Source organism: Micrasema longulum, unplaced genomic scaffold (assembly GCF_059751315.1).
Source record: "Micrasema longulum isolate JH-2025_06_02 unplaced genomic scaffold, ASM5975131v1 h1tg002046l, whole genome shotgun sequence".
NCBI classification, from domain to species: Eukaryota; Metazoa; Arthropoda; class Insecta; order Trichoptera; family Brachycentridae; genus Micrasema; species Micrasema longulum.
The window spans coordinates 110,817-124,697 of NW_028279214.1; the positions used below are offsets into that span (position 1 = coordinate 110,817).

General features: G+C 34.1%; 1 protein-coding gene across 1 annotated transcript in view; it reads left to right on the top strand.

Annotated features, from left to right (window-relative positions):
- Teh4 (tipE homolog 4 phospholipid transfer protein) overlaps positions 1-13,881 on the top strand; it is a 44,850-nt gene that overhangs the window by 15,905 nt on the left and 15,064 nt on the right. The window contains exons 3-4 of the mRNA XM_088239050.1: positions 11,490-11,685; positions 12,746-13,033. Coding sequence (XP_088095176.1) covers positions 11,490-11,685; positions 12,746-13,033 — 484 coding nt within the window. The remainder of the gene's footprint in view (positions 1-11,489; positions 11,686-12,745; positions 13,034-13,881) is intronic.

Sequence of the window (13,881 nt, forward strand, 5' to 3'; positions counted from 1 at the left end):
CGGCCGCAAATGCGCGTTCACTAAATTTAGTGCGCTGTTTGCGCAGAGGTATAATAACTTTTCCTCTCGCCGTAGACGTAGCTGATCTAAGCGTGAGACGCCTGTCAGCTAGTTCATCTGGAATGCGTAGTTCCCTTAGATATCCCGGAGCATAGTTGTGCAGTGACTTATACATAAGCCAACAGAGTTTATATTCGACCCTCTGTGGAAAAAACGTATCCAGTGTAGTTCCCGAAGTAGTGGAGTGATATGACTGAACTTAGACATTCCGAAAATAAGTCTCGCTGCAGCATTCAATACAGATTGTAGGCGAGTCATTTTGTTCAACTAATTAGGTAACTAGCAGATAACTACCCGTGGGTGTTTTCTCAAATTCTGGTTTCGTTTTCTTAAATTATATTTTTAAAAACGCCTTCAACTACCCCATCCCCCACACATACTTAAATTTCACAGCATATTATTTAGTTTAGACTTCTTTAAAACCATACCAGTGTGACGATGTCGCGAGAGCGATGAAACCGATAATTAGTTTTTATATTTAACTAAATGAGATTCCGTCCTGCAAGGCCGTTGATGACGCTCTTCGACTTTATTCGGCGGAACCAAAGAACATGGGAGGAGGCAAGAGTAGGAGCGGGTGTGGAAAAGAAAAAAAAAGGTGGATTAATGTGTCAACCTCTTATTTTAAAAAAACACCGACTATTTAATACATTTGACGAATATACACTACTTATAAAAACCAGCGTAGGTATATTTAATTTTGGAGTATTTTGCATTTCATAAAAGGTACAGCTGTGTATTAATCATAAATAAAACCGTTTATAAAATTATACGAATTTAGAGAACCCTTTCTTTACCCCTTTACCACTCCATTTTTTTCGCCTCCTCTTTCACAGTAGTATCTGATCGTTTATGGAATAATCTCTCCACTAATGTCAGAGACGCCCCTTCTTTATTTAGATTCAAATCGCGTATTGAATGTCACATTCTGAATATTTTAATGTTTTTCTTTCTCCTCCCTCTTTCCTTCTTTCTTTATTCCCTCCTCTCTTCATATAATAGTGTAGATATTAAGTCAATTTTTTATTTTCAAAAATATATACATATGTGTTTTGTTTTACAATGAAAATATTATAATATACTTACAATATGGTCATAATATCACTGATTTTCTCAATTTGAATAGTTTGTAAAGTGTTGAAAAAAAAAAATAACTAAAAAAATATTACTATTTATGAGAGTACATAGTTTTCCAATAATATAATCAAGGCTGTTTTTTTTAAAACTTGATTATTATGTATTGCTTATAAACGTATTCTAAAAGATGACGTAGATAGTCATATGACGCAGATATAAGAAGGAAATATGAATTAGAATGATAAAGAAACTATTTTTCCCGGAAGCCCTTAGGATGGCAAAAGAGTTCCCCTACTAGGAGAATCTTCCCACACATATTATGTCATAACACGGACTTTTATAATTTAGTTATTATAAAAAAATATTGGAAAAAGTCCACAGAATTAATCAATTTTCTCTTTTTAAACAAACCTGAAGATTCTCTGGAAAAATAAAATAAAATTTAAATTTTATAATTTTTTATTTTTAAAATGAACAAAATAAAAATCGTTAAAAAAGAATTAATAAATCCATAAGGCAAGCGTCTTAGCCCTTACACCAATAAGCCACCTATACTTAAAAATAAATCATGTAAATATCAGATTTAAAATACTTTACATAGGCATTAACATACTAGTGAAATGTTAAAATTTGAGGTTATAAAATTAACATGGTTGTGATCCCGTGGCTAGTGTTGCCAACTCGTGAATCAGAGGTCCTAGGTTCCAACCCTACTCTACCCAACTTAATTTACATTTTCTAGTCGTGAGTCATTTACAACTCATTGAAAATGGCCCCAAAATCGAAATATTCGAGTAAATCATAAGAATGCAAATGTTTATTTTATTTAAAAAAATATTTTTTTTAAAAATGAGAATGACACGAAGTGAATTGCTAGGAAAATTATTGTAGATACGGTACTTAACGTAGTTATTTTTAATCTAGAGACATCTAATCTAAATTTATATTACAACATTTTTGGAAGGTACAGACGTAGATTATTGTACAAGGGGTTTACTTCAATTTACTGCACGGAACACGAAGACGAAATAAAACTTTATTAACATCTTAATCTTCGTCGGTCTGAGCGATAAATACAATCAACCTGTACCTACATAATACTTACGTACATGTTAAATGTTTTACAGTTTATCTATTAATGTATTGTGTTTTTAAAATATAAAATTTCCATACAAAATAAAAACAAATGTTGGTTATAATATACGTTGAAAATAAACGAGGGAATATTATAGTATCCGCAGACTATTTTATTTATTTTTATATTTAAATAAAAAAGTAGTACACCGATCAACCCGTCGATGAATACAAGAGAAAAAAATAATATTTTAATATCAAACTTTCCTCTCTTTGATTCACTCTGATAATTAAAAAGTTCCACTAAAAATATATTATAATGCCCAAAATTCCCTAAATCATTAAACGGTGAAATCGCTTGGGTTATTTATTACATTAATTCGTGTCTCACAAATAACGCAGATATTTTGCCAATGTACATTATCACGCCACTCGCCAGAAGCTGGTGGACTCTCGAATATTGCTGGTTCGCGGATTTGCGTTATCATTATATTCTTAGCCACCAAACCCAAATACAAATAAATGCAATTACCTTCCTTTCACTGGGATTCTTGGCACTTTATTGTTTTTACAACTCAACTCAACAACAACAAACTCTATAATTCTTCTTTTATTATTATAATTAGGAAATTTTCTCAAGATTTACGAGCAAAATCAAGCACAGCGACAAAAACGTCAGTAACGCGTTGTTAAATGAAAAATAACCGAAAATTTGCGAAAATTTACGAAAAATAACCGAAAAAAAAAAAAAAAAAAAAAAACCACGGTCAAAATAATTATTCTTCTATCTTCAAATAAACTTTAATTGGGTACAATTAAACAACCTTAAAATAATATTTAATTTATTTTAGATTAAATTTATGCATTTTTTAAAATTAAGAAGCTTATGTTTTAAATAGTTTATTTCGACATAACTACATTGAGCTGCCCTTGTTCTTGTATGTTCAATAGACCATTTTTAGAAAATTGAGTTATGAATGACAATATGTTCATTATCTTATAACGCGTCCATGTAGCTAAAGGATTTTTTTCCGTTAGTAAATAGTATTTTTAGCATTTTTTTAGTGGCAATATCCACTTACTCAGTTTACTCATTTGACTTTAAAAACAAATAAAATGTCTTATGTAAAATTTACAAAATGGTTCATTGAACATACAAGAACTAGGGCAGCGATTGGTCAAATAAAGTTTTGGTAGAGAAATGTAAAATGTATTTATAAATATATGTTTAGTTAATAAAAAACGTTTCTGTACAAAATGTTATCGTCAAATGAAAAATAAAAATAAAGATTAAATCATGATCCAAATTTACGTAAATATCATTTACTCGGTATAGGAAGAGAATTTCTCAAGAAATTGTTAAGCATTTCTAAGAATTATCTAGCTAGAACCTTTCCTTCCACCACACTTATATAATAATTGCATTAATTTATAGCAACTGCATTTTCAATCAACAGCCGAGCCTTTCAATAGTGAAACCTTGTACGATCAAACTATGGAGTGGCATCATAGTGAACCTCGAAAAAAATACACGACTTAAGACTAATCTTTAATCTTTATTAGGCATTTTAAGAAAAGATCACATTTACATAGAAACATCAATATTAATACAGTGTGCACATGAAAAATATATTTTTATACATGTATAATCCCTAATTACTATTACAATGTGCTTTGTATGTTTCCCAATATTATTTTTTTGTTGCGTCTATCTATGTAGGTAAACCAGTACCAAGATAAATGCAAGTTGTATATGTATGGTCATGGTGTGGTATCGGTAGGGTACCGTACCTGCAGGCAGCACTGCATAAAACGACAGCAAGGCGATCTACGATCACTCGCTCAAATATTTTTATATTCACCCGAATGACAGCGGACCGCCCCGCTATCACCGCTCATCAAACCCCCCACAAGTACAGTAATGTTATCAATGATGGCTGTATGGAAGACTAGGTATTTTCAAGGCTTATGTTACGTCATTAACTTTGAATATCTACATTTTTTTTGTTTTTTAGAGAGTCGTATTTATGTATATTTTAAACCATACATGGCTGGCCATACAATCGCATTTTGAACACCACTTCACTTACTTAGCTTATAGTGCAAAGTCTATTTTTTTTTTCAATGTTCAATCCATAATAAGAGTGGTTCATGCCACACAATAAGGCGTGTTTATACGATTTGATATTCTATTATAAATGAATTTCAGTGTCCAAGAGGATGAAGAATATAGCGATGTGTGCCAAATAGAATCAGAACCCTACACTGGACGATTAGTTTCGACGATGGCTGCTCTCAGGTTAAAATCATGAATCGAGTGATAAGTTTGCCTAGTTGTGTAGAGGCGAGCGCGTTCGCGTACCATCCTCGACGTCCCGAGTTCGATTCCTGACAGGATTTACGTGAAATATTGATTTGAAAGTTTAAGTTTAATATTTCAGTGTTCTTGGACCGTGTAGTATGGATCAACTTACCTCCATGTAATTGATGATCGAAATACGCCGCATTCGGTTGAACAATGCAGGGATCTATCACTATTAGGGCGAATAATGATGATCGTAAATAGTGTAGTGCTTTCACAATTACATACTTAAATTTAACCGAACTGCACAGTTTAAACCTGCGATGTGCAAAACAAGCTTCCTCCATCGTACCCCCATAACGCGTAGTACATAAAAATAGCTGAGAAAATTGGAATCCGGGATATTTCGTGGCAGAGTATTAGCTTATATATTATGTAAAGGTTAACACCATTATCACGCAAAGTTGTGAATAGGATAGAGAGAATTAATATTACATTACTAGGATAGAGACAATTATTTTCTAAAGGAGAACTATTCCAGTCATCTATTTTTTATTTAAAAAATACGCGATCTTTAGAACACTTTCTTCAGTAATTTATTCATTCGGGTTTTTACTGTTTTAAAGAGAAAATTAGACAAATAAAAATAATTTTGCACAACAGCAGTTAATTACGTACACAACACACTGAGGTATAATTAAATAGAGATGATGCTTTATAGAACGATTGTTTGAAATTATGTTCCGAAAAATGAGCGTTCTCACATGAACATTGCCGCGCAAAACGCGTAGTAGAGTAAAAAAGACTAAATGTATATGCCAGTTTACTGTTAATTCAAATCTGTATTTCGTGCGTTTTCAAGCTGCTTCACGTTTACTGACTACAAGTTAGGCTCTGAAACTTAGGTTGAATGGAACACAATACGTGTGCTTAGTGCTATCTGCATCTAGTTATCTAGTGTATACATACATACATACATACATATATATATATACTGGTGTGTGTGTTGTGTTAGTTAAGCGATAATTGAAACTTTTCGTGGGGCAAAAAATACTAATTTGTCAAAATCGATGAGACTCAGCTATTGTTTTTAGCGGAGAGCTGAGTCGCCAAACAGATTTCAATCATGCACCATATTATATTTTATGAAGACCAATATCGTCGCGTTGGGGTTACAAGGTTCTATGTGGATTCATATTTTTTTATAAAAAATAAAGTTTGAAATGAAGACTTTATTTTATCAAATATGTTTTATTAATTCTGTCTCAATAAACTTAACAGTAATTAAGGATTGATTTCGATTTTCTTTAAAATTTTAATGCATATAGAACCGATATTAAAATATAAATATAATAAATGTTTAATGTAAAAAAAACATATTTTGTCAGATAGAACCTTGTTTCCCCAATGCGACGATATATTTAAATTATTGAAGAAAACATACTGCACTCAATGATATGTTTTACTGTATATTGTTCCATTTTAGACCATCAAAATGTGCCAATTACCTAAATATATATCCACAATCTCTTCATTTCATCACTTTAATAGGAGGCTTTTATTTCTTAACCCCCTCGGATCGATGTCACCCCGACCCCACACATGTTGGTAGGACACGCAATTAGCTATATGACTACTATCCGGGGATGTAAATAGATGGCCTTATAAAAAAGCAGCTAATAAATTACTCATGTTTACGGCGATTCATGAAATAATTCCTGTAGCTTTTAGAAACCACATTTTTACTATTGATTACTTTTTAGTGGTGACAGAACGAAAATCAAAACATTCAACCAGTGTTCAGTATAAGAGTTTGTATTCCATGCTTTTGCCATGAGTTCGTTTTCTATTTGATATGAAATGTTTTACTGAAAATATCAAATCTAGTTGATATGCGTATTGAGTTGTTTGCGCCTGTTATACGTATGTAGATACTAACCATGGACGACACTCCGATTTCGGGTTACCTACATTATATAGCCAATAACTTTATTAAATGAACGCCTAGAAAAAAAATACAGGTGGCTATGCAGTATTAATAAAGAAGATTTTTTTAGGTACACTAATAAAAAATGAAAATACAACCATGTTATACTGCTGTCGTAAGCAAAAAGGCCGTTTTTATTGTAAAAAACCACAAAATGAGCTTAATTTGTGGTACTGTTCTATAATAAATCTCAAACCATTTAATATCAATGAGCAGTACAAAACAATATTTCAGTGCGAAAAACGATACTTTCATTTATTTATTTACGTTTATTGTTGTGCACACAGTGCTACGTTGGTATAACACAGTGATATTATTTTAAAAAAACATATACTTAACACAGCACCAATTACGTACACAACACAAAATATAATATAATTTCTGAACAACAAAATGTGACGAGAATATGTATAACACGTGACTCTATTTTTGTTGGTACCTCCATTGTTGTGAATAAGGAGTGTGGCTTATGGAATGATGTGTGTAAAATATGGTGTTTGTTTTATATGTACAGGGTTTTAGTATTTTTTATCATTGTTTTTTTACCTTTATTTTTTTTTTAATAGGTAAAATATTATTAATAGAGGCTAAATATTATTATTGTCCGTGAGACTCAGCTTCCATTTGCAGCGGAGAGCTGAGTGTTAATTAAGTCAAAATTGTACATATAGTCAAATTTGGAAAAATTACTAATTGGTTAAAAGAGAATTCTGAGCTGCTCTGGTATTGCATTTGTCGTTGCTCAGTAACGTAGTATGTCTAGTGCGACGAAGGAGATTATTGAAATCGATTACGATGTTTTTTAAGTTTTTAAAGGTGATTCAAAACTTACGTGAGCGTTTTATTAAAATTTATGAAAATACAATGCACTGCAGTTGAATTTTGAGGGTGTTTTCTTTTCATTGTAAAATATGAACATAGAGGTTACGTGTGGAACACAACAAGGTTACTTGTGGACCAGTGCCCGTTTTGGATTTGTTGACAAACAATCACCCTTTTCACGAAATTTTCGATCACATTTTGACATAATTGTGGATGAATTTCCTCAATAACTCGTCGAAATTTCGTTTTGAGCTCCGGAATTTTTTCCTTCAGAAACTCCCAAAGAGGTGTCAGATCACACCATCTTGGTGGTCAGTCAATTTCTCCCCGCCGCGAGGTTACTCGTCCATGAAAATTCGTTTGCAATAACCGCATTGTTTCTACCGCGGTGTGGCAGGTTGCATCATCTTGTTAAAACTAAATGTCTTCAACATCAATTTCATTATTGACGGTAACTGAATTGCCGGTGGTATTTTCAAAAAAACACCGGCCAATGATTCCGCCAGCCCGAAATCTACACCAGACGGTCACACGCGGTGGGTGCATAGGCTGCTGATGGATCACTCGTGGGTTTTTGGTCCCCCAAATTCGACAGTTATATTTATTAACGTACCCATCAAGTTGGAAGAGAGCCTCGTCGCTAAATATGTTTGTTTTTTTTTTAAATCACCATCGAATTGTTGATGCTCCATTATCAAATTGACGAATTTTTGGCGCTGCGAAGGATCTGTTGGCTTTAAATGTTTAATTTAATCATGTAAGCATGCATGTGCAAGTCTTTAGTCAAAATTCATTGCAAAGAACTTCTGGAGACGTTTAATTTTTGACAACGATGACGAATGGAGGTAGATGGGAGTTCGTGTACACTTTCTCTGACTGCCGCAATATTTTCAAGCGATCAAACCGTATAAGGACGGCCACCTGCTTTAACATCCTGAACGTAGCCAACAGTTTTAAATGTATTCATTAAATTCTATACAGTGGCTAGAAATGGTGCATAATGATGAACGAAAAACGTGCGACATTTTCGAAACGTCTCGGTAAAGTTCTCAACATTTCGGTAGTGAATTTTCACAATTTCTATGCGTTGCTTGATTGGAAAACGCTGCATAACTTTGCCTTTAATGACAACTGCAAATATCCTCTTTCCATGTTTGACTCAATGAAAATTATTCTCAGGTCAAGTAGATTTTGAGACACCTAATATTATTAGAATGTAATTTAAAAAATCACCTGTGATTAGATATTTTTAATGCAATACTTAATTTTAAAATCTTTATTAAATACGAGTACATTGTTTAAAGCTTTAAACATTCTGTCCTTTTTTTCAAGCTATGTTTTTTTTGTTTTTAATGTACATTATAACATATATCATCGGTACTTATAAAACCCCCTAATTGTCAACATTTGAGAAAACAACTTATAAAAATGCAGTTTTGTGTCATTTTTCGAGCTTTACCAACTGATGCAATCCTCTAAATCCTCCGATCATAATTTCAAAGTTATCATGTATAAACACTTACTAACTTTTGAAGATTGTTTTCTAATGAAAACCACACATTTTATTCATAAGATTTTTTTCGGAATCTCAGCTATTGACACAATTGAAGGAATGAAAATGGTTGGTTTTATTAGTATGCATCATGTTCAGAACATGTTGATTAAACTTTTGTTGAGTCAAACTTTCAAAATGAATGCTTTATTTATTTTATTTTATTTTATTTTATATACAATATATTTACATTCAATTTAGGCACAAATCCCAACTCCAAATCCTGTGTTGATTTGGGTTGAATATATGTTTGGCACTTATACAATTAATATCACCATATATAATTTACAGAATAAAAACATCGTTAAAAAAATCATGGCATATCAACATATAGAAGAAAAACGCAATGATAAAAAAAATAATTTAAGTACATGAAAAAATAAAATTGAAATTAAGTACCTCAAATATTTGAAAAACCATTGAGGAGAGAAGAGAGTTTTACCAGTCTACCGAAAATATAGGAGTATCATCTTGCACTAATTCTAATTATATAGTTAAAACAATATTTTTTAGCATTATTTTTTAATTTATATTTAACTTTTTATTTCGTACTCTTACATTTGTTTTTTTTTTCTTTATACTCTGTTTTTTTTTAAATATATAATATTGCAACTTTTTGTAAATGACTAAAAATGTCAATATGTTTCTTTTTTGGGTGATACCGTGTGTGTTGGATTTGTTCCGACGTTTCACCTTACAAAGACACCTAAATAACACAAACAAAGATGACGGGCTTAAATTAAACTCAACATAGTTCCCAGCACTACATACTACAAAAATGAATAGAAATGTGCCTACTGCCGACTGAGACACGGTGCAAATTACTAGTAGTTAAACACACACTTTTTTCTACAAAACAATCAGCTTACCCTTAAAATGGCTCCTGCAATGGTAGCCGAAACGTCGGAACAAATCCAATACACACGGTACACCCAAAAAATAAAACATATTGATAACAGTGACCGTGAAAACCTTCGCACGTACTAATAATGTGTTATTTGTATATGTATTTTTTTAAACATCAAACTTTACTTTTTATTTGCATTACAGCATGCTTTTTTAGTTACTAGTTACTACACATCTTTTATAACAACGAGGATAATAGTCAAATACAATAAACACTACAGGTAAAATGTTAATAAAAAAAGGCAAAATTTTACAAAGAAAAAAGACAATTGTTTTATAAATAATGAAGATAATGCTTTGTTTTTTACGAAATTAAAACTTCGTAAATGCTGACTCTGAGGTGTCGTGCAATGTACTCATGAATTATTAAGGGTCACTAAATACCGCATATTCATACCTACAACCTACACGTCACTACAATGTTGCACACTATGACGGAAACTTCCTAAATATTCATAAGTCATGTTAATTATTTAGCTCAAATATGAAACTAGAAATGAAATTTATACAAAGAGATATATGTATTATGCTTCTTTGGAAAATAATGAAAACGTTCTCCGAAGTAATTTGTAATTCGGGGAACGACCAGGGAACCCTTAGTTTTAAATCTAGTTTTGTGAGTGTGGGAAGCTCTTTTTTTATATTCCGGATCGACAAAGTGATTAACAATCAATTTGTAGTCACAAAGTTGTTTTGCCGGCAGGACGTTACAGAATTTAAAATATATACCTTCACCCATATGCTTCGCCTCACGGATTATGCTTTTCGGTACAATCTCCTTTAATAGTATCACTTGAATCTCATAAATTTTACCTGAAGTAGACTAATGACTGACGATGCAATGTCATCATTTTCTGTCGAATCCAATACATTCTTATAATGCAATTCTTATAGTATTGCACGCTAAACCGGGAGCATTGTTCTGCAGTACATTCACATCGCCCCTACCATGAAGAAATGAACTACAAAGGAGCATGGTCTATAAAGAGACCACAGGACGCAGCCAACATCAGTCAGCCCAACAAGACCAGTGCACAGCAGTTCACTCAGCTCCAGCATGTAGTTCAAGTGCAGTTACTTCAACTCCTCATCGCCGTGACACTCGTCCGACATAATTAATTATTTATTCGCCATGTAAAAAATAAACATCAAACAGCAATCTCGCGTCTTCTCTGTCAATCTCTAACTGGGGTAGGAGCTCCAACTCCTAACTACATATTCCTACATATATATCTTAACGTTTTGAAAGGTAGTATGCTTTTGATTTTAAAAATGACTTTAAGCCAGTACCTTAAGCTGTCGCGAATTCCATCAATATAAACACCCCAACTAAATTTAGAATCAATAATTAATTCTAAGTATGATTATTCACAACATCTATAATATGACAAATACATTGATCTGATTCTATATTTGAATTTGAATGAAAGCAAGAATTGATATGAGTTTGTGTTTCAATTTTAAATTCACATTTAGTCATTTATGGCGAGGATAAATGAAGAGTTTTTGTTTTTTTAGAATTTATTACTAAGGCATGGGTAGTTATGCGCCCAATTGAGATGTAAAATATCTTCTTGAAACATTTTTACATTTGTATGGCTTATTATAAGAGCAGTATCGTCTGTGAATAAGGAAATATCACATACTATGAATACCGATAAAAATATATTAAATGAATTTCAAGTACTGAATTGTATTTTCGCGTCCAGGCTAATCTCGAGGGGCTAGTGAAGGCGAATTGCAACAACGCCACACAGTGCACGGCCATGCGGGGCCTGTTCAACTGCTCGCTCGGGCACTGCTCCAACTACTCCGAGCTGCTGCAGTGCACCAACCGGGGGGAGAAACCGGAGGTGGACGTGGACCACGACAGCGGGAAGCTGACGGGACACTACGAGTGTCACGGTGAGTAAATCAGCCAGAAAAATAATGATAGACAATAGAAACGAAGGATTGTAAAAGCAAAATAGGAATTTAGAATCGAGAGAATATTTTATTCATGTATGTAGGGAAGAGCTGGGTCCGTAAATTTTTTACAATGGTACTTATTGTGCAAAATCGAATAACTATAGACTAAATCTCGTTCAACAGTCGGGGATTATGCATATTTGTCTACAATTTTATAAATTATATTGTTGCCTGCTCATGATAATTGGGCAACTATGTGGAAGACATGCTTAGTGTTAATTTGGACCCCACTATCGGGGTCAGTTGTAACACATAGGGGTGTCTAGAATAACGTAACGAGTATTTATAGAATCAAAATGAAAAAAAAAATCAGCGTTCATCACAAATTTAATTCTAAAAGAACCACGTAAATATTAATCAGATTCACAATTTATTATTGTGACATACATGGCTTGCCTTAGCCATGGTAGATTCTTCGTGCGCTTATCTTTTGCAGTTAATACATATTGTACGCACTTTTACCTGAGATGACTGGTTGATTACATTTCCTCGCATACCAAGTAAAACACATACCCCCCTTCGTCGAAAGAATCCTTCACGACATTCTCTTTTCTGTTGCAATACCTTTCAATCTAAATAACTGCATTTTTTTTCATCTTCTTTTTGTGCCGTGTCAAGTCCTACCGACGTTTTTGATCGCCGTGGTAAATGGTTTTCTCACCATAACAATATTCTGGGAAGTGTTACTGGAGAGGTTTTTAGTTACTTCCGCCAGGGATTTCCTGTAGAGGTTACGTTAGTTGGTGGGTTTTGCTTTTGGGACCCCGAAGATTCGCCATACGCCTTCTCCTTGTATGTTATGACTCAAATGGCAAGGTCAGCGATCGTATTGCCGGGATTCGCGGGATCACGAGGAATCACTGAAAGTCACGCTGTTGTCGTACAAGGTGGCGTAAATAACTCCCTAAGCAGTGGATGCAGTCTTATCTACAAATATTTGAAATTCAAGATGGGATTTTTCCTTAAACTTAGATTATAATGTTTCTTGTCTACCCAGGCGTTCGCTGCCTCAAGATCCGGCGTCCGCTGGAGTGCGAGCGGCTGTGTCCGCGCATCGGCACCACGCCCGCCACCACCAACGTGCTGCTGGCGCGCGGCACGGCGTGCTCGCCGCGCGCTGCCGGGCGGCGCGCGCGGGCGCCGCGGGCCGCGAGCCGCGCGCGCCCGTGTGGGAGCAGCGCGACGGCGTGCTGCTTGTCTCGTGCCACACCGTCGAGCGCAGCGCCGCCGAGACACCATCACGTGAGACCGACTTACCATGTTTTACTCAACAGTAAAAGTGTTCGTAAAAGCTCAAAGCAATTTGATGTCGGATTCAACCGGAGACGCTTAGACAAATTTTAAAATATACAAATTACTGACCAAGATACCAAACATTTTCATACAGAAAATTCAATTTTACGTTATAGAAAGTTAAAGATAACTTTGTTGACTTCCCATTATAATCGAGGCCCAGGGACGCAGTACGTGCATTTTGCTTCTGGAACCTTAATTTCAATGTTGGATTATTTCCAATAAATTAAAACTAGATAGAACAGAAATTAAACTAAAGAGTTGAATTCGCCTCCACACGATTTAAAATACAAATGTCCGTTCTTCGACGTCTGTAAAAAACTTAACCACGGTAAAATTAAGTCATAATACAAGGAGCACTTTGTTTAATTAAACGTGAAGACTACCTCGAGAAACTCTGTACCTACCGGTCATAAACTAACTAATCGGAAATCCATCACTGTTTTACTATAACACAACATAACACTAAAATACAAACGTTACGATCGGTATATCCCCCCGACATGACTAATAACATAATGCCAGAACCGCGGAAATCTTGTAAGAGCCTCGAGCTGAAGATTTACCGACTGCTTTTTTTAGTGAATTGATCGCGGAGCGTCTAAAAGGTTGATTATAGCTGATAGATTTCTGACATATTTATGTTCTTACTGTTATTTTTTGTCGATTAATTTTTAAAGCGTTCTCGCCGGCTTCGTGGTGTAATAGTTAGCGTGTTTTCCTAAAACGCGCGAGGTCCCGGGTTCGATTCCCGACATGTTAGGCATAAAATATTTATTAAAAAGAATGTTTTCACACTGGAATATTTCATAGTCCCTGGACTGGTACCCTGAAGCGTAA